At 43.9% G+C, this 18786-nt stretch overlaps 1 protein-coding gene across 8 annotated transcripts; it reads right to left on the reverse strand.

The window, feature by feature from the left end:
- Positions 1-7410: 7410 nt before the first annotated feature.
- On the reverse strand, positions 7411-14196 carry LOC127331985 (pentatricopeptide repeat-containing protein At4g33990-like). 8 transcript variants are annotated; one of them, XM_051358232.2, is made up of 7 exons: positions 11634-14196; positions 11479-11547; positions 11362-11399; positions 11229-11276; positions 8640-8710; positions 8269-8490; positions 7411-8115 (listed from the first exon to the last, which is right to left on the reverse strand). In XM_051358232.2, the coding sequence occupies exon 1, from the start codon at positions 14121-14123 to the stop codon at positions 12024-12026; it is 2100 nt and encodes a 699-aa protein (XP_051214192.1). In that variant the 5' UTR covers positions 14124-14196; the 3' UTR covers positions 7411-8115; positions 8269-8490; positions 8640-8710; positions 11229-11276; positions 11362-11399; positions 11479-11547; positions 11634-12023. The 8 variants fall into 8 exon arrangements, with proteins under 8 accessions (XP_051214192.1, XP_051214189.1, XP_051214191.1 ...); XM_051358229.2 differs by having other exon boundaries at positions 8640-10458; XM_051358231.2 differs by having other exon boundaries at positions 8640-11276; positions 11645-14196.
- Between the last annotated feature and the right edge of the window lie 4590 nt (positions 14197-18786).

Below are 18786 nucleotides of genomic sequence, written 5' to 3' on the forward strand. Positions count from 1 at the left end.
GCTTGAGACCGTAGAGTGCCTTATGGAGTAAATACACATGGTTGGGTCGGCATGGGTCTTCAAAACCCGGGGGTTGAGCCACATATGCGGTTTCTTTTAGGGGACCATTCAAAAATGCACTTTTCACATCCATTTGATATAATTTGAAATTGTGGAAAGATGCAAATGCAAGCAAAAGACGAATAGCTTCAAGACGGGCTACCGGCGCAAAGGTATCCTCAAAATCCATACCTTCTATTTGGGCAAACCCTTGCGCCACTAACCTTGCTTTGTTTCGTATGACAATGCCATTCTCATCTTGCTTGTTCTTGAATACCCATTTGGTCCCAATGACATTGATGCGATGATCCTTGGGTCTCTCAACTAGAGACCATACTTCATTACGAGTGAAACACTCCAATTCTTCTTGCATGGCAATTACCCAATCCAGATCGACCAAGGCTTCATGTACCTTAAGTGGTTCAAAACTAGACACAAAAGCATGATGTTGACAATAAGTGATAAGTAATGCATGGTGTCTACGAGTTACCACTCCTCTTGAGATGCTACCAAGGACTTGATCCACTTTCATGTCACTTGCCCTTGTAGCGGCCTTGATCTTCCGAACAGTTCCTTCATGATCAATGAATTCATCTCTTGCTAGTGCTTGATCATGAGGGATCACGTGAGCTTGATCATGAGTTGAGGATGTTTCTTGATCATCATCATGGTCTTGCTCCGTGGAATGAGGATCTTCTTCTTGTTCTTCGGAACGTGACTCATCTTGAGTAGAGGATGGTTCTTGAGTTGCACTTGATGGTTCGGCTTGAGTTGAGCTAGGCTCCACTTGAGGCGTGCTTGATACATCTACTCCATCATCTTGATCACCATTATGAACTTCCATGGGCCGGATGTGTCCAATGCCCATATGCTTGATGGCACTAGATGGATCATCATCATTACCTGCAACACATGGAACAACTTGCTCCACTTGGGAGCCATTATCCTCCAAGAACACCACGTCACAAGATACTTCAATAGTCCCGGTGGACCGGTTGTAGTATCTATAGGCGTGAGAGTTCTCCGCATATCCAACAAATATACCCTCTATGGTTCTAGTTTCAAATTTACCGAGCTTTCCTTTGTTGTTCTTAACAAGACATTTGCATCCAAAAACACGAATGTACATGACATTAGGCTTGTTACCGGTAAGGAGCTCGTATGGAGTTTTGTTGTGGAGGGGACGGAGGAAGAGCCGGTTGGAGTAGTGGACGACCGTAGAGATGGCTTCTCCCCAAAAGTTGTGGGGTGAGTTGAATTCACTCAACATGGTTCTTGCCATCTCGATGATAGTCCGGTTCTTCCTTTCAACAACACCATTTTGTTGAGGGGTGTATGGCGCCGAAAACTCATGCTTGATGCCCTCATCATCAACAAACTCTTGCATAGTGTAGTTCTTGAACTCGGTGCCATTGTCGGTCCTAATTGCCTTGATCTCGGATTCATACATATGTTGAGCTTTCTTGGCGAAGATGATGAACTCTCTATGGGTCTCGTCCTTAGACTTAAGGAGAAAGACCCAAGAGTATCTTGAGTAATCATCAACAATGACAAGTCCATACTTGCTCCCACCAAGAGTATCATAATGTGATGGCCCAAAGAGATCCAAATGAAGGAGCTCCAAAGGCCTAGATGTGGTAACAATGCTCTGATACCAATTGAAAGTATAGAGATGGTAAACCTAGAGGGGGGGGGGGGTGAATAGGTTTCTACAAATTTTAATTCTCTCTTTGCAATATTAGGCTTTGCGGAATATAAAGGTGAGCCTAATGCAAACTAGGTGAAGCAACCTAGATGAGGATACAACTAACTCGAGCACGAAGGCTCTCTCAGGCAGTTAAATCACAAGTAAGGAGTTCGGTTAGAGATAACCGATAGCACGCGGAGACGAGGATGTATTCCCGTGTTCCCTTCCTTTGCAAGAAGGTACGTCACGTTTGGAGGGGTGGAGGTCCCACGAAGGATTCCCCACGCCACGAAGGCTCACCCTATTCTCCGGAGCCTATCCCACGAAGGAATAACTCACTCACTTGTGGTAGACTTTGAGGTAGCCTCCAAACCTTCACAATCTTGCCCAGAGCAAATCCACAGCCCGGATGCTTCCGGACTCCTCTTGCCCACCTAGGGTTTCCAAGGAACCATAGGAAGCAAGCTTCTCGATGAATACAAGGGGGAATGAGATTTGGCTTGGTAGAACAGTAGATCGGGTCCTCCTCTAGTGATTCCCCGGAGGGATTTGAGTTTGGGTGGAGGAGGAGGGAGATCAGAGGCTTTTGGTGTTTCTAGTAATGGAGTAAGAGAGAGAGAGAGAGCTCAAGAACAGCTTGTAGTGTAGTGCCTAAGTGTTCTGAGGTAGGAGAAGGACTATTTATAGTGTTCTTCGAAATATGGCTGTTGGTCACTTGCCACCTCAGCTTTTCTCTCGTCAAACCCGGTCAACCGGACCCCTGACCGCAGGGGCGGAGCTAGCAGTATGGCGAGGTTTGGCGGCCGCCATACCTAAAATTTTGCGTTAATACTAGGTATATATATGCGTTAGGTTCACCCGTTCAGGTTTTGTGCTGTTCACGCTTGTCTACAGACTACAGAAACAGAAGGATCGATGGGCATCTCCGTGTTGGGCCTTGGCGCATTGTGATTGTTGGGCCCTGCCTGGTAGCCATCGGTATAGCACTGGGGCAAGGGGCATCACGATTCACGACACGGAAACAATACAGGAGCCTGTGCCGATCGATCGGCAACTTCCGTGCTTGGCGAAACCCTCGCCTGTCGCCTCGCCGAGTCGCCAAGTCGTGATTGTACCGATCGAGCGCAAGAACCGCGGCCGCCGGCAAAGGAGAGGATCCTAGGCCACGACCTGCAAGGCTGCTAGGAGGACTAGGAGAATAAGGATATGGCGTCGAAGAAGAACCCCAAATTCAGAACGCAAGGTATTCGATTTTGGAACTGAAACTGCACTTCAAATTCTGAAACTAATCTGTTTGTTGACTGGAATAAATAAGCGCGAGTGTATAAAGTACGTACTGCTCTGTAGTCTGAACGATTAATTGATTGATTAGTTGCCTGGTTCTCTCAATGATGAATTGATTGATTTTCTGTTGGCTCCCGTAATTTTGTTGAATTGATGTACAGATATAAAGAGCCTCTTTGCCAAAGCATCTCGCACTAGCAGCTCTAACCCAGCTCCGCATCCTGATGTTGTTCCTGGACAAGGAGGAGAAGAATATCCCCAAGACCAAGAAGATGTGCAGATTGATGTGCCTGTGCAAGAGGCAGACAATGAAGTGGAAATTCATGTTCATGATATTATAGCTGATCAAGGGGAAGATGATCTCATTGAAGAGTGGAACTCAGACCACATTGAGCCTGATCCAGGGATTCGTATTCCAATTGACAAATTTCACCCCAATATTAGAGATGAAGTTAGATTGGCATATGTGGCGAGGGGTCCAACTCGATCAGTTGGTCATGTTTATCTCCGAGATCATTTTGATAGGACCTTTTGTGAAGCATGGTATACCAAACATACTTGGTTGGAATATAGTGTGGAGAAGAATGCAGCTTATTGCTTCTATTGCTTTCTTTTTAGAAAAGATCCGGTGGATGAAAAATTTGGTCACACTACCTTCACCAAAGATGGCTTTACTACTTGGAAAAATGCATACAGAGCATTCCCTCTTCATGTTGGTGGCGCAAATAGCATACATAATCAAGCAAGGACAGCATATGAGGATTACAAAAATCAACGCTCAAGTGTGAAACACAAGGTTACAACCTATACCAAAGAATCACTAGTCAAGTATGAGACCCGTTTAGAAACATCTTTGGGCATTGTAAGTTATCTTGCATTGCAAGGTGAACCATTCCGTGGACATGATGAGTCTGCACTTTCCTTAAATAAGGGTAATTTTCTCGAGATGCTTGATTGGTACAAAGAAAGAAAGGAGGAAGTGAGGATTGCATTTGATGAGCTATGTCCTAAAAATGCCCAGATGATTTCTCCAACAATTCAAAAGGATCTTGCAAAAAGTTGTGCAGAGGGGGTCTGTAAAGCAATAAAGCAAGAGATGGGAGATGGCCTCTTTTCAGTTCTTATCGATGAATCTCGTGATATATCAATCAAAGAACAAATGGCCGTTGTTGTGAGGTATGTCATTGTCTAGTTTGTTATTTGTTTAATTGTTTGTTTGAGAATTATAATTGTTCTAATTAACTAATTGTACATCTTTTCTACTTTCTGCAGGTATGTAAAGAAGGGAGAGGTCATTGAAAGATTTCTATGTATCAAGCATGTCACCGAAACAACAGCCGAAGCATTAAAGAAAGCATTGTGTGAGGTGCTTGGTAAGCATGGGCTACTTATTGCAAATTTACGAGGGCAGGGGTATGACGGGGCTTCGAATATGAGAGGAGAATTCAATGGTGTTCAAAAACTTGTCCGTGACGAGAACCCATATGCTTTCTATATGCATTGTTTTGCTCACCGGTTGCAATTAGTAGTTGTTGCTGTCTCAAGATGTTGTTCATCTTTTGAGGATTTCTTCGAATATGTGTCATTGATTGTTAGCAGCAGTAGTGCATCTTGCAAGAGGAAAGATATATTGCTTGACAAACAACGTAGAATTCTCTTGGCTAAATTGGAGAGTGGAGATATTTTCTCGGGAAGAGGCAAAAATCAGGAAACATCATTGGCAAGACCGGGAGATACAAGATGGGGATCTCATTACACAACTTTAGCTCGTATTGAATCAATGTGGGAGGCAGTAATAGAAGTACTTGGTATTGTGCACAAGGATGAGCGTAATCCTTCTAGGGCTGGAGGTTTGGTGCATATAATGGAGTCTTTTACTTTTGTATTCATCATGAAGTTGATGTTGAAAATCCTTCGCATAACAAATGAGTTGTCACTTATCTTGCAAAAGAAGGATCAAAATATTGTTGAAGCAATGTCTTTGGTCACCGATGTGCGATCATGCTTGATAGACATGAGGAACCATGGTTGGGAACCACTGTTTGAAGAAGTGAAAACCTTTTGCAATGAAAATGATATCCCATTGCCAAATATGGATGAAGCTGTACCAAGATTTGGTCAATCAAGAAAAGGGGGGAGAAACAACATCACTCAAGATCATTTTTTTCGTGTTGATATCTTCTATGCATCTATAGATGCCATCACCACAGAGTTGGATCATCGCTTTAGTGATACAACTTCAGAATTGCTAAGTGGCTTTGCTTGTCTTGATCCAAGAGACTCATTTGCTAAGTTTGATGTGAAAAAAATTGCTAATCTTACGGAAATATATGATGCTGATTTCTCCTCTGATGATCGTAAGAGTATAACAGTTGACCTCCAGTTATTTATCACCCATATGAGAAGACATGATCAATTTAGAGTTTGTTATGATCTTGCAAGCCTAGCAAAGCAGATGTTTGAACTTGAAAGGCATATCATGTTTCCTTTGGTTTATCGCCTTATTGAGTTGGCGCTCCTACTACCGGTAGCAACGGCATCTGTCGAAAGGGCATTCTCAGCTATGAAGATTATCAAGACCGAGTTGCGCAATAAAATGTCTGACGGTTGGCTTAATGACTTGATGGTGTGCTACATCGAGCGGGGAATATTTAAAGGACTTGATCTTGCAGAAATAAAGAAAGACTTCCAAGCGAAAGGTAGAAGAATGCCACTGCCAAGCAAATAAAAGTTCATTATGGGTACGTATTTATCTTCCCTGAATAACATGCCTTTCTTCCCTAATATAACTCTACTATTTATTAATTTATTTTTTTGTTGTTTCTATGTTTCTATGCAGATCATCCATTGTTGAATTAGCTAAAATTGTTGATCGCTCGTTCAATTTATTTTCGTTTGGTCAGGTATTTTTAGAAAACTATTTATTTTAAGATTATGCAGTACATCTGTACCCGTGAACACATAGTAATATTTATCTTGTGGAGTCTTGCATTTTTTTCTTTATAGACTCCGCCACACCATAAATTTATTCCTGCCTCCGCCACTGCCTGACCGGACTGTCCGGTCTGGAGTCCGGTCAGACCGGACCAGTGACCGGACCAGCCGGTCTGGAGCCCGGTCCAACCGGATGGCAGACCGGATTGCTGCTGTAGACCCCTTTTCGATTGTTGTTGAAGTGGGGGTCTCCTTTAGCCTTCTTGTTCCTTTGATACACCATTTATGCCTCTTTGCCTAATACCTGAGATAATCCTTATAAACGTATTAGGTCAAATACTCTAGCACGGTGTCATTGTTACCAAAATAATGGATAAGGGTAAAATACCCTTACAAGACTTGAGGACGGCGAGGACGTGTCATGTTCATATCACGTCTTTTTTTCCAGAAGACCCTCACGCGTTGGGGACAACGCTTCTTGAAGGGGGAGGATGATATGGGCACGGAGGCCTATGTGGAGCCCAATTTTAGGACTCCACCAAGCTAGGTGGTACGCCATCGAGGATTCAGGAGTGACACGCTAGGACGACCTAAGCCATGTAATAATTAAGTCTAAGGTTGTGTCATTCATTCTATGTTAGGAAATAATGTAGCCAGGTCATGTGGTGGGCCAAATTAGGGTTATTAGTGAGTTAGTTGGATTTGGGTCTGTCCAATCCAACTAGGGTTAGGCCCATAGAGGGGCGCCCCAGCCCAGCAATGGCTGGCCGGCCACCTCCCCCTCATATAAGGAGGTGGGGCGGCTAGGGTTTAGGGTAGTTCAAGTTTAGTCTAAAGTTAGGTTATACCTAGTTGCGTGTGTTCACGTGTATCACCCTTCGGGGGTACGGCGCTGCCGTTTATCTATTATATCCGCTGCGAAGGTTCTTGTGTTCATCAAGGATTGTCTAGCTCAAGGTTTGAGGCGTATCGTTCATCGATCCGTTGCTTGCTGGATTCGTTCCCTCTTCTTCAGGCTGCGTTCATCGCGTTGTTGGGAGGATTTACTACCCCGTGTTCTCGCTGTGAAAGATCGGACATCAACCTAGGTGGATCTGCTGGGAACCCCTTATCACATCCATAATGCAATCTTGCATGATAACTAAATATCATAGTGGTCTCACCCTGCAGCATTGAAAGGGTGTTGCTTTTAGCAGAATCATCCAATAATTTTTGGGTGTGGTTGACATTTTTAACTTGATGTTTACAGCTAGGTCTTAGCTAGTTTAGCTTGGGCAGTGCATTTTCAGTCACGACCCAGCCGGATTGTCTGGACCAGAACATATCTCTACAAGCTACTACTTGCCTTCCAAAATAGATAGCAACAATTAAACAGAAGTCTTAGCTAGTTTAGCTTTCTAAAAAGACTTACATTTAGGTAAAAGATAGCAACATTTAAACAGAAGAGGCATATGCACAATGGAAAATAAGCTACACAGAACCCTCAAAAAAAAACACTACAACATAGACCATTACTAAACCACTAGCCCGTCCTGTCAGTTGTTAGGCAGTGTTGGATCAAATCAAACACGACATATAATGGAGCTAGTACTAGCTATCATAATGTAAAATCTTGCATGATAATTGAACATCATAGTGGTTCGGGGCATGAGGGTTGCTCCGGTGCCCCCCCCTAAATAAATTTGAAGAGTGATAGTTGGATTGTTTTTCCTATGTTGGGTCCGCCGAAACTCATATCCAACCAATGTATACCCGTCTATGTTGATATGGTATATATGTGTACGTCGCGTAGAAAAAAAGGTCACGTGAGCAAGATCTTTATAGGATCTTTCTATTTTTGCACACGCACAAGACTGTAGATACGTACAAAAACAAGGTACACCACAACACGGACCATACGGGTCTATATAGGGTTGTACGGACGGTGCACCTACACTAAAATTACAATCGTGCCCTCGCTTACGAACAGGTATGACAAGATCTCCATTGTTATTGTGTTTGATGGGCCTAAAAAATTTCCAGGGGAGGAGCACTGGAGCAGAAGTGTCGGGGCATATGGTTACCCTGCTGCACACCAAGCCAAGCCATTGCCCATGATTTGAATGGGGAGCAGACCCCTACTGAGGAAACTGAGCTCCACAACGCCACTGTGCAGCAGAAGCAGCAGCGCCCTACACACATCATGAGCTAATGAATCATCAGATCAAGCAAACGTCCAAGCCTGTCTCCTGCAGCAGCACCTCCCCCCATGGCCGGTGAAACAGGACATCAAAGCAATTCATGAGCATGGGCTGCGGCGTGAAGAGAGGGGCGTGGGTCGGTACCTCATTCTGAGGAGCACGTCCTTATCCGCCCACATGGATGGATGCGCCATTCAAGAATCTGCCAGTTTTCTGTTTCTGGCAGCCAATGGTGAGGGCTTGAGCTTAAACAACGCTAATCAGCCTAGTAATTAGCTGCTTATTTTTTGTGAAGCTTTGGGCAGCGAAATGTGCAGATCAAGACTCCAGAACATGTGTGGTGTTGGCTTTCCTTGCCCGGTATATCTGCAGATGGCGGTGCTGTGGGTTAGCTGGCTAAGCATAGCGACATGTGATTGAGATCTGAGTGGATAAAAATAGTAGTCCCTCTAGTTAATTTGGATTGCGTATGTAGAAACTATGGATTTCAGATTTCTGTGGAGGAAGATAGTTACCATTGCAGGAAGGCAGGTGGCCCGAATCATACCAGACACTACAACTTCCAGAGTTGGTGTGTAGATGTGACCTGCATAGGAAAACGATGTCAATTTGCTTTCTTGGATCTTGCAAGTCAATCTGTCGACCTTACACAATAAGGAACTAAATCAGGACACCATGGGCGCCAAAAAAAAATCGTGGAAAAGCACGGTGCTTCACTCTGCTTAGAGCATCTCTAGTAGAGCCCGGAAAAGTGGAAACCGAAAAACTATAATTCAGTCTCCCGAAAACGTTAGTTCGTTCGATTTTGATAGTCACCCAGAACAGAAACTGTAAAATAGGAACTAAAAACACGAAATTTAAATTCTCGCGGGAGAATTCATCGATGAACACATATAGATGATAGTTGTTGCTCGGATTGAGCACCAAACTTTACATAATTCGAACTAATAACCTAAATTAACTACTATCCGCAGCAGCGCGAGGTAATTTTGCCCAAAATTCGGCCCCGGGGGCCTCTACGCGCGGCGGCGGAGGTGGTGGCAGTGGAAGACGAGGCGGCGGACGCGTGAGCCCCCAGTTGGTCCACCGGCGGGCGCTGCGCTTGCGCGCGCCCTCCGAGCGAACCCATTTGCGCCGCTCCTCCTCCGTGCGGAATACGGGTGGGCGCGGCGGCGAGTCCCCGCCGCACAAACTACCTCCTCCCATAGCGGAGCTTCCGTGGCAAGCCATCCGGAGCTCGACGGGCAGCGATGCCGACACGAGAATTTCTCGTCGGAGCTAGCGGAGCGGCGACACAGGCGGAGGGGAGTAGGGTTTGCGAACCGAACTCCCCGCGGCCCCTTTTATACGGGGCGGCCGCGGAGTTTCTCGGGCCCCCGAACTACTTTTACGGCCCGGCCCACCGATTCGGGCTCCGTTCTGCGCCACTTTTGGCCCGAACCCGTAAATCCGCCGGAAAAAATCCCCGAACTACTTTTACGGCCCGGCCCACCGATTCGGGCTCCGTTCTGCGCCACTTTTGGCCCGAACCCGTAAATCCGCCGGAAAAAATCAGTTCTGGAGGGATTTACGGGCTCTGTTAGAGATGCTCTTAGTCCTTAGAGACGTCACTATTTGATTCAAGAAAAAAATTCAAGAGATGAAGTCACAGACGCCCTCTTGAACTGTGGGGCGATGCAACTCTCCAGCGACAAGTAATATGGTAACATAAATAGTCAAAATAGTGATGTTTATGTTTTCTTAGGAAAGTAACAGCAAGAAATATGTCAAACCAGATATACTTGAAACATCAGTGTGCATCGCCCCCTCATAAATAAAGTCAGCAAGTTATTAGCAGCCTCTTGTCCCACCGGTTCTAGGAAACTGAATCGACACAGCAAAAGGTGTAATAATGTAGACCATGTTCTTGCCCTTCGCACAAACTTCAGACAGCAGCAACAATTAGCAGGATAGGTAGGCATCCACTGTCTGACAAGACATGCAATGAGCTCACTCCTTTATCCAGCAGAGAATTCCGGATGCTTTACATAATCTACTTTAGAAATCTTTTTTGCTTTTGGCACTATTTGATGGATACATTTGTCGTTGTAGTATATGATAGCAACAGGTGAAGGGATTTAAGCATGAACATGTACTGTACTATACTGAACATTTGTGGAGATTTAAGCAGCAGTGTGGTCTAGTTGTTGTGCGTGTGGTGAAAAAGATTCAGACATCATGGTAACTGATATTTCAAAGGATAATTGTGAATTCAAACAGTTATTGGAAGGGCTTCTGGTTTAACCGTAGATTCCAAAATGAATAACTCCACATCTCCTTTGCAAACATCAACACCTGGAGGTTGAAACTGCACTGGGTTAATGCTGTTTCTTCAGACACTATTAGTATTACTTTGGGTGCTGTATAAAAGAACTTCAGACTAGTAGAGAGTGAATTGCTATTACCTGCAACCCAAGTACAAAAGCAAGAAGTCTTACCGTGCTGGGTGATTTATCATGCCATCAGCTGTAATATTACTATTTGATGGAAACATGGTCGTTGTAGTATATGGTAGCAACAGGTGAAGAGATTTAAGTAGGACCATGCACTGTAATATGCTGAACCCTTTGTGCAGATTTAAGTAGCAGTGTGGTCTAGATGTTGCGTGTGTGGTGAAAAAAAAATCAGACTCATGGTAATTGATATTTCAAAGGATAATTGGGAATTGAAACAGTTATTGGAAGGGCTTTGGTTTTGATTCAGAATCCAAAATGTATAACTCCACATTTCCTTTGCAAACATCACCATCTGGAGATTGAACTTGCACTGGGTTAATGCTGTTTCTTTATAGACGGAAGGCTCGAAATGAGCCCGCCTTTGAATTAACGAAGCCATCAACCGGCCAGGATTGCAAGACGAACCAGAAACTCAAAGAAAAAAAAAAGTAAAACTGGGGTACCAGCTAGAGATACAAAAACATAGGTGGACAGCTAAAGAACACAAAGTTACCAGTTTAAGCAAAACAAGGCTAATCACAAAACAGAGGATATTCCTTGATCCCAATAATATTACTTTGGGTGTTGTATAAAAGAACTTTAGACTAGTAGACTGCAAACTGAGATTACCTGCAACCCAAGTAGAAAAATAAGCATGCCATCAGCTGTACACCATTGCTTGGCGTTTCACAAAAACAATCTGTTAAGCAAAGAAAATTTGCACTAGAACAGATTAAGTTGCAAATGGAACAATGAGGGGTACCGAGTAATCCAGAGAAATAGTTCCCGTATAAAAGAGGCCTACAAGATGAAAATATTCAACATTAAGAATTATAGAGAACTGATCGTAGTCACAGTGAATGGAATGTGAAGTTCTGACCTTAGACAAATCAGCTCAGCCTCTGTTCATTATTTATTGCTAGATAGTTAGCACAAAAGGAGCATAAGGCTGCAGGTAGAAAAATAAGCAAAATTGTGAGCCACTCAACATAGACATAACTCCAAAATAAATAGAGTAAATACAATCCAGTTCACCTTTTAGTTACCTATATCTACAGATATGGAATTGTTTCCTATGAAGAAAATCTTCCAACAGCGTGTTTAAGAGAGTAGATATTTCTCTGACATACTCTCCTCCAGGACAGACATTTTTTGCGAACTTCTGCAGTTTTAAACTTCCCTCCTGTATACATCATATGGTACAGAGTAACCACAAGGTGTTTTGCCCAAGTTCTGAATGTTGGAAGTACAAATGACACCCTCAAGTTCTGAATGTTGGAAGTATATATGACACCCGAACATTTTTTAAGTGCCATTTCAGTTGCTTGTATCCATGAAACCATGAATGGTTCTTGTTCAACAGTTCTCTTATTTTAGCAAAACACCGATCAATATATAAGATCCATAACTTATGTTGTGATAACCTTAAATCAAAGTATTTCCTGTTTTATTCTTCAAACTTCTCTCTTCTATCATAGTTCTGATCCTCGTCACATCAGACCACATTCCGGCATCAGCATATATATTGGACAGCAGAATATGATAACCAGGATCACTGGGGTTCTGTTCAAATATTCTTTTTGAAACTAGCTCAGCAATATCCGTTCTATTATGCACTCTGCAAGCCCCCAAGAGGCATCCAAGAACATCTATTTCTGCCCCTTCTTGCAAACTAGAAATGAACTTCCAGGCATCGTCAAGTTTCCCAGATCTGCTGTAAAGATCAACAACGCATGAATAATGCTCCTTATCTGGGGAAATATTGTAGTCTTGTAACATGGAGTCATAGAAGTACAAGCCCTTGTCAATAAGGCCTGCATGGCTACAAGAAGACAAGAGAGCCACAAAAGTCACTTTATCAGGCGCAATTCCATCTCTCCTCATTTGATCAAATAACATTATTGCTTCATCTTCATGACCATGCTTTCCCAATGAAGAAATCAGGGTGTTATATGTAGCAGTATCCCGCTCTATCATCGATTGAAAAATCTCTTTGCCCTTTTCTAGGCAACAACATTTGCAGTACATATCTATAAGCGCGTTACTAACTGAGCAAACTGAACTCATGCAATGCCTTACAACATACCCGTGTAGTTCCTTCCCTTGGGTGAGCCTGGAATGGTGATTGCACAACGGAAGAACTGAAACAACAGTGACATGATCAGGTTTAAATCCCGCTTTCTGCAGCGCCCTAAATGCACAGTGTGCAGAATCTGTATCCCTATTCACTGCATATCCAGCAACCATTGAATTCCATATGACAACATCTGTCTTTGGCATGAGCTCAAATACAGTCTCTGCCTTCCTTACGAACCCTTGTCTGCTGTAGAAGTCTATAAACGCGCTCCCCAGAAACTTGCTCTGGTCAAGTCCATGCCTTAAGGAGAAGCCATGAATCTCTTTTCCATGCCCGAGTAGCTTCAGCTCGGAAAGGCTGGGAAGTATACTCGCCATGGTGTTGGAATTTGGTTTTAACCCTGCAGCACTCACCATTTCAGTAAACAGACTGACACTGAGATGGTACATTCGATTCTGGGAATACCCTGCGATTAAGGTGCTCCAGGAGACGACGTCCTTGAAACGGATAGAACGGAACAGATAGTCCGCCGTCTCCAGGCAACCGCACTTGCAGTACATGTCAACCAGAGCATTGCAAACACAGGTAACGTCAGCAACCCCACATCTTACTGCGCATCCGTGTAGTGCTGTTCCAGTATGTACCTCTTTCGCCCTGCCGCATGCTGGAATGACGGTGGCGACGATCACTGAATCAGCACAGAACCCTTCTGATCTCATCCGATTGAACAGATTCATGGCGTCAAGCCACTCCCCGGTGTGCACGGCCCCTCCGATCATCGCAGTCCACGCGGCCAGATCCTTGATCGGCATGGTGTCGAACACGCTCCTCGCCTCGCCCAAGCACCCGCACTTGGCGAACATGTCCACGAGTGCGCACTGCACAAACACGTTGGGCTCCGCGTCGCCACGCGCAACGCCCGCCTCCACGCGCTCTCGTATCAGCCTCCCCTGCTCAACCGCCCCGAGCGCAGCGCACGCCTTGATGACGGGCGGGTAGGTGAAACCGTCCGCGGTGACGGAGCGATCGTCTAACATCGCCCGGTAGGCCTCCAGCGCGTCGGGGAAGCGGCCGGCGTCGACGAGGCCCCTGATCGCGGCGTTCCACGCGAAGGAGTTCCGCCTGGGCATTCCGTCGAGCACCCGCAGCGCGTGGCAGGTTTCGCCGAGCCTGACGTAGACGTGCACCAGCTGCGCGAGGAGAATGGTGCCGTGGCGGTGGCCGCCGGTGAGGAGAGTGGCGTGCAGCCGCCGGGCCTCGGCGAGGGCGGGGCTCGAGCGCAGCCGGAGGAGCAGCGACGCGTGGGTGGCGGGGGAGGCGTGTGTGTGGGAGGTGCGGTGAGTGGTGGTGGAAGGGGAAGCCGGAGCGGGAGCCGGCGGTGGAGACGACGCGGGAGGTGGGAGCCGTGGCCGTGGTTTGAGCCCGTGTCTGACGGCGGAGTAGAGCATCGAAGCCAGAGCTTTCGTCAGCGCGCGTGTTCTCAGTTCAGAGGCAAAAGTTTTTTTTTTTACAGTGCGAAGCGGGGAGTGTTTTCGTTTCATTTCACCGGCGCGGCCCATAGTAGCCCATATATAAACGGGCCGGGGCGTGCCGGCACGCTCCACCATAAATCTCCTGATAGAAACCCTAAAAAAAAAAGAAATCTTCTGATACCCTAAAAAAAAAGGTGGCCAATCTTTCGATGATAGTATGATAGCGTTCATTTGTTGGTGGAGTTCGTGCTTGACGATACGACTACACGTGCAAAGCACGTGCACCAATGCAATCGCTAGGACAATCTCCGAGAGTTACTGATCTTGCAAGTGCACGATCAGCCTGACCAGCGAGGGTCTTAATTTCTATCTGAAATCGAGAACAAGTAAGAACTAATAACGCAATCAGTATATTACGGATGAAAGATGAAAACTTTATTGAATAAGGTGAGATTCCGAATAATCGGTCTTATTCTGGGCATTGGCCTCAAAAGAAGTACACGGGAGTTTTAGCAATGGCTAATTTTAATGTAATCAAAATCCGAGTCTAAACGTGACAGCTGTGGGGGTATTTAAAGGAGGAAAATGTGGGGTTTCGGTCAGCCATACGTATGGTGACCGAACCAAATCCTAGAAGGCCTTTCCTCCTCCAATACAGACTCTAAACGGTGACTGTCTTAAATCCTGCGAAAATGACATGGGCCTGACCCAAAATTAAAGGCGACACAACACCATATTATGATATGGACGAAATTATGAAGTGTAATCTTGTATATTTCGTTCAAGTCTTCAATCATCATTATGGTGGCTTCAAAATTCTGAAATCTCCACTTGGGGAGTCCTCTTCAATCCTCACATGTTTGCTGCCAGCTCCTCCATGTGTAATCATGCTCCAATGCTTGTTCTCCTCATCCATGCTAGGTTCATCATTCTTAAGAGTAATAAACACATCTGATTTAGGCAGCATCATATTCTCATGTATATGAGGAATAGTTTCAAGAAACGAAAGTGTATTTGTGTGGCTGTAGGTATAGCGGTTGTATCAACAGATGTGATGTTCTCAGCAAACATGCAGGATTCAATTGGCGTAAATAGTCAAGAGACTAACTTAAAAAACTGACCTGAAGTGGTTATGTAGTTAGCGGCTAAAAGTTGATAATGTGGATAATTGGATGGCTTAAAAAATAGATGATGTGGCTTGCATGTAGAGTATTAATGAATGTTAGTGGGGGATGACATGGACAATCGGATGGCTAATATAATGGATGATGTGGATAGCTTGCATGTTGAGATAGACAACTTAAATGACCCTCTAGTGGGGTTTTGCTTTATAAGAGATATATATACGGATAATTTCTGCTACATATCCACATCCGCATTAGTTTTTAAAATATGGTATGCATTTTTAGGAATCCACTAAATATGGATGCGGGTGTGGATATTGGTTAAGCGGATATACGGTGGATACGACAGCGGATATGGTATCGATAATATCCGACGGATACGAATTATCGGCACATTTTTGCAGATAATCCAATGTTTTCAAATAGGACAATCCGATAAAATTTGTTCAACCCTAAATATCTAACAACGCAGTTAGTCTAAGGGTCCAACTATGCATCTTGTGTTGGCATGTAAGTTGATTTGTTGTATAAACAAGTGTGCTACTTTGGATATAGTCTACCCTGTCCCTAGTGTTACACGTTTTTGCTTACTTTTTAACATAAAAGAATCATATTTCACATCTGATGTGTGTATTTAATTGAAAATCTGCTTCCTATCCAAGTCCGGTCTGAATCCGCTCCATATCCGCAATCTAATGTAATCCGTATTCGAATCCGGTTATTATCCGATCTGATTCAAATCCGTCAAAAAAAAATGGTAAATGATATAGAAATAGCAATATCCGATCCGATTCAATCCGTTTACATCCCTACCGTCTCTTGATCCTCAAAAGAAGTTGGCAACCCAATCCCATGAGGCAAATTCGACCAGTGCTCCCAGATCCCCAAACATGCTAGCCTGCGCTATCATCGAAGTTGAGCCCCTTGATGAGATCTTGAGGCGTTTCGAAGAAGTTCAGAGTTGGATTTCTCACATGAAAGAAGATGGGGAGCACGCTCACAAGGAAGTGCCTCCGATTGTTATCCTCCACTTCCCAGGTTAGGGAGATCTACAGGTTCCCTTCCGGATGTTGCCAAGGGCTTGCTTGTTTGTTATATAGTTTCTTCAGATGGAATTTGTTATACAACATCAAATTCCACACGAGAAATACATTTGTATTAGTGTATTGAAATGGAGGAGAAATATACCGCGAGTCCTGCAAGAAAACGGGGTGACATGAGCCTAAGTAAAGCCATCAAGGAGCGAAGCAATCAGATGAAGCAAATCGATGATGTGACCCTCTTAGAGGGTGAATCTGATGTTGCAGCTGCTGCCTTTATGGTACTTGCCTCCATCTAACAAACCAGATTGATCTCTTAATATCTCATTTTCTTTGTTTATTTAATTATTTTAACTAACTTGAAACACGATATTTACTTACTTCGTGTGATGCTTACTTGCCACCAATGGTCCAATCACGATATGATGGTTTAAAGGGTATGACGAAGGAGGCTGAGCTGATGCGTAAATGCTTGACTAGTAGAGACGTCCTTAACTGTGATGAAGAGATTGTTACGTGTGGTAGTGTCCGATTAAATACACTGAATGTCTTCAGGCATTTTGAACATTTGTTTGCAGAAGAAATTTCTCATGGCAATCCAGTAAAAGTGGCTCCTACTAGGTATGATCGGATTAGCCGTCGTTTTCCTTGTTAGTGTTATTGGATACGAATCCTCATTGCACTATCTAAACAATTGAATCTGTTTCATTGTGCTCTATATTCAAAAGGGATGTTACTCAGAATGCACCGGTTCTAAACCAGAACAGGAAGACACCCTCCGTGTCAGCGGTGGATAAACTTGGTGAAGAACCGAGAGGCATGGGTAACTGTGAGAAGGGACCGCCTAAAAAGGATGACACCACGGACGACCGTGATGAGACTGGCATTAACAAGAAGAAGAGGATCCGCGTAGTGAAGATCAAGGTAGAAACTTGAAAGAACAATGCAGCAGCAGTTCGTGAGTTATTTATTATTAATGTTTCTCTTGTGGAATCTCTCACTAACAAGTACTAGTATTACTTTTCTTGGTTTAGACATATATTCAATCGCTCCATGTGTTTCTATAGGATCTTCTGAACTGAATCTCTCCATAGTGGAGTTCATCCCTTGGTCATTCTGCCACAACTCAAATTTATTTCAATATTCTTGCATTTTATCCGGAGCAATATGCGATGCAATGTCACGACAAGATGCTATGTCATGACTTAATTGCACGGCGTCTCATTTTATTATTCATGACTTAATCTTGCACGAGTGTGTCGCTTACATGTACAGCATGATATAACTAGCTTATCTAAGATACATTCATGCATGTCTTGTTTGATGCATTCAATTCTCATTCTGCGAAAAATTGATACCTGATATAATAATCCTCTCATCTTATTTGCAGGCGAACAAAAAAGTTGCTTGCTGTAGGCACAAGGTTGTCAAGTTTTCAGGATCAGTCAGTCTCGTTTTTGCAGCTGAAAGTGCTGTAGAGATGGCCGCGGAGGATGTTAACAATGGCAAAAACAACATTGATTCTGCCGCAACATCATCTACTCAAACTGGTGATGAGCACAAGAAGAAAAGGTACATCTCGGATGACTCAGTTGCTTCCATGCATGGTGAGAAGCTAAAAACTTTCTCGATCTGATGCCTTCCAAGCCGATGTTGCTCAAGCGCCTCCAAAACTTGCATGTCCTGAAAAAAATACTTGCTGCTCTTAGTGAAATCCCAGGACTAGAAGAAGATGACTTTCTGTCAGCTTACGATATCCTCATATCAAATGATCGCAAGTTTAGGTCTCTTGTTGTGTTGCCAGCAAAACTGAAAAAGAAATGGATAATAAAGCAAATCAAAACATGAAGATTTTCTTTGGTGTTGTCGAGTGAACTTTGCTGCTGAATGAACTTTCATCTAGATAAAAAATGTATTTGTAAACCTGCTTTACAAGTGTAGATTCACAACTACAAATTGAAAGGAAATCCTTTCGTGGTGTGGCATTCATAACATAGCTCTGACTCTTTGGGCCACCAAACCATCCGTTGACAATTGGTGGACAAAAATTGCTCTTGATATGGGAAAGGAAAGGAAAGCTATGACCTCTCACATCATGCTAGTCTTTTAGGAAATTTGGAAAGAATGCAATGCAAGAGTCTTTCGACACCACTACTCTACCACGGCTACAGTCAGCCAAGAGCGTGGAGCTTAGCCGGGGTATCCTTTTTGAGTATATGGTAATAGTAGGAGATTAGGGTTTTTTTGCTACTTTCTCCGATCCATAATAATTATCACAAATATAGATGTATCTAGACACATTTTAGTTGTAGATACATCCATATTAGCGACAAGTAATATGAATTAGAGGGATTATTAAAATCCTAGGGCTTGTCCAAAGCAATTGGTTCTAACAAACTCCTTCTCTATTTATGAAAATGGTTTTTTTTGCCTTGTGATTAGAAAAAAATACAATCTAATCAGTTGAGGTCAGGA

Source organism: Lolium perenne, chromosome 2, assembly GCF_019359855.2.
Source record: "Lolium perenne isolate Kyuss_39 chromosome 2, Kyuss_2.0, whole genome shotgun sequence".
Classification (NCBI taxonomy): Eukaryota; Viridiplantae; Streptophyta; class Magnoliopsida; order Poales; family Poaceae; genus Lolium; species Lolium perenne.

Bases quoted from the DNA above. Each gene is read 5' to 3' on its own strand.
- LOC127331985 (XM_051358231.2), bottom strand. From the start codon at position 14,123: ATGCTCTACTCCGCCGTCAGACACGGGCTCAAACCACGGCCACGGCTC.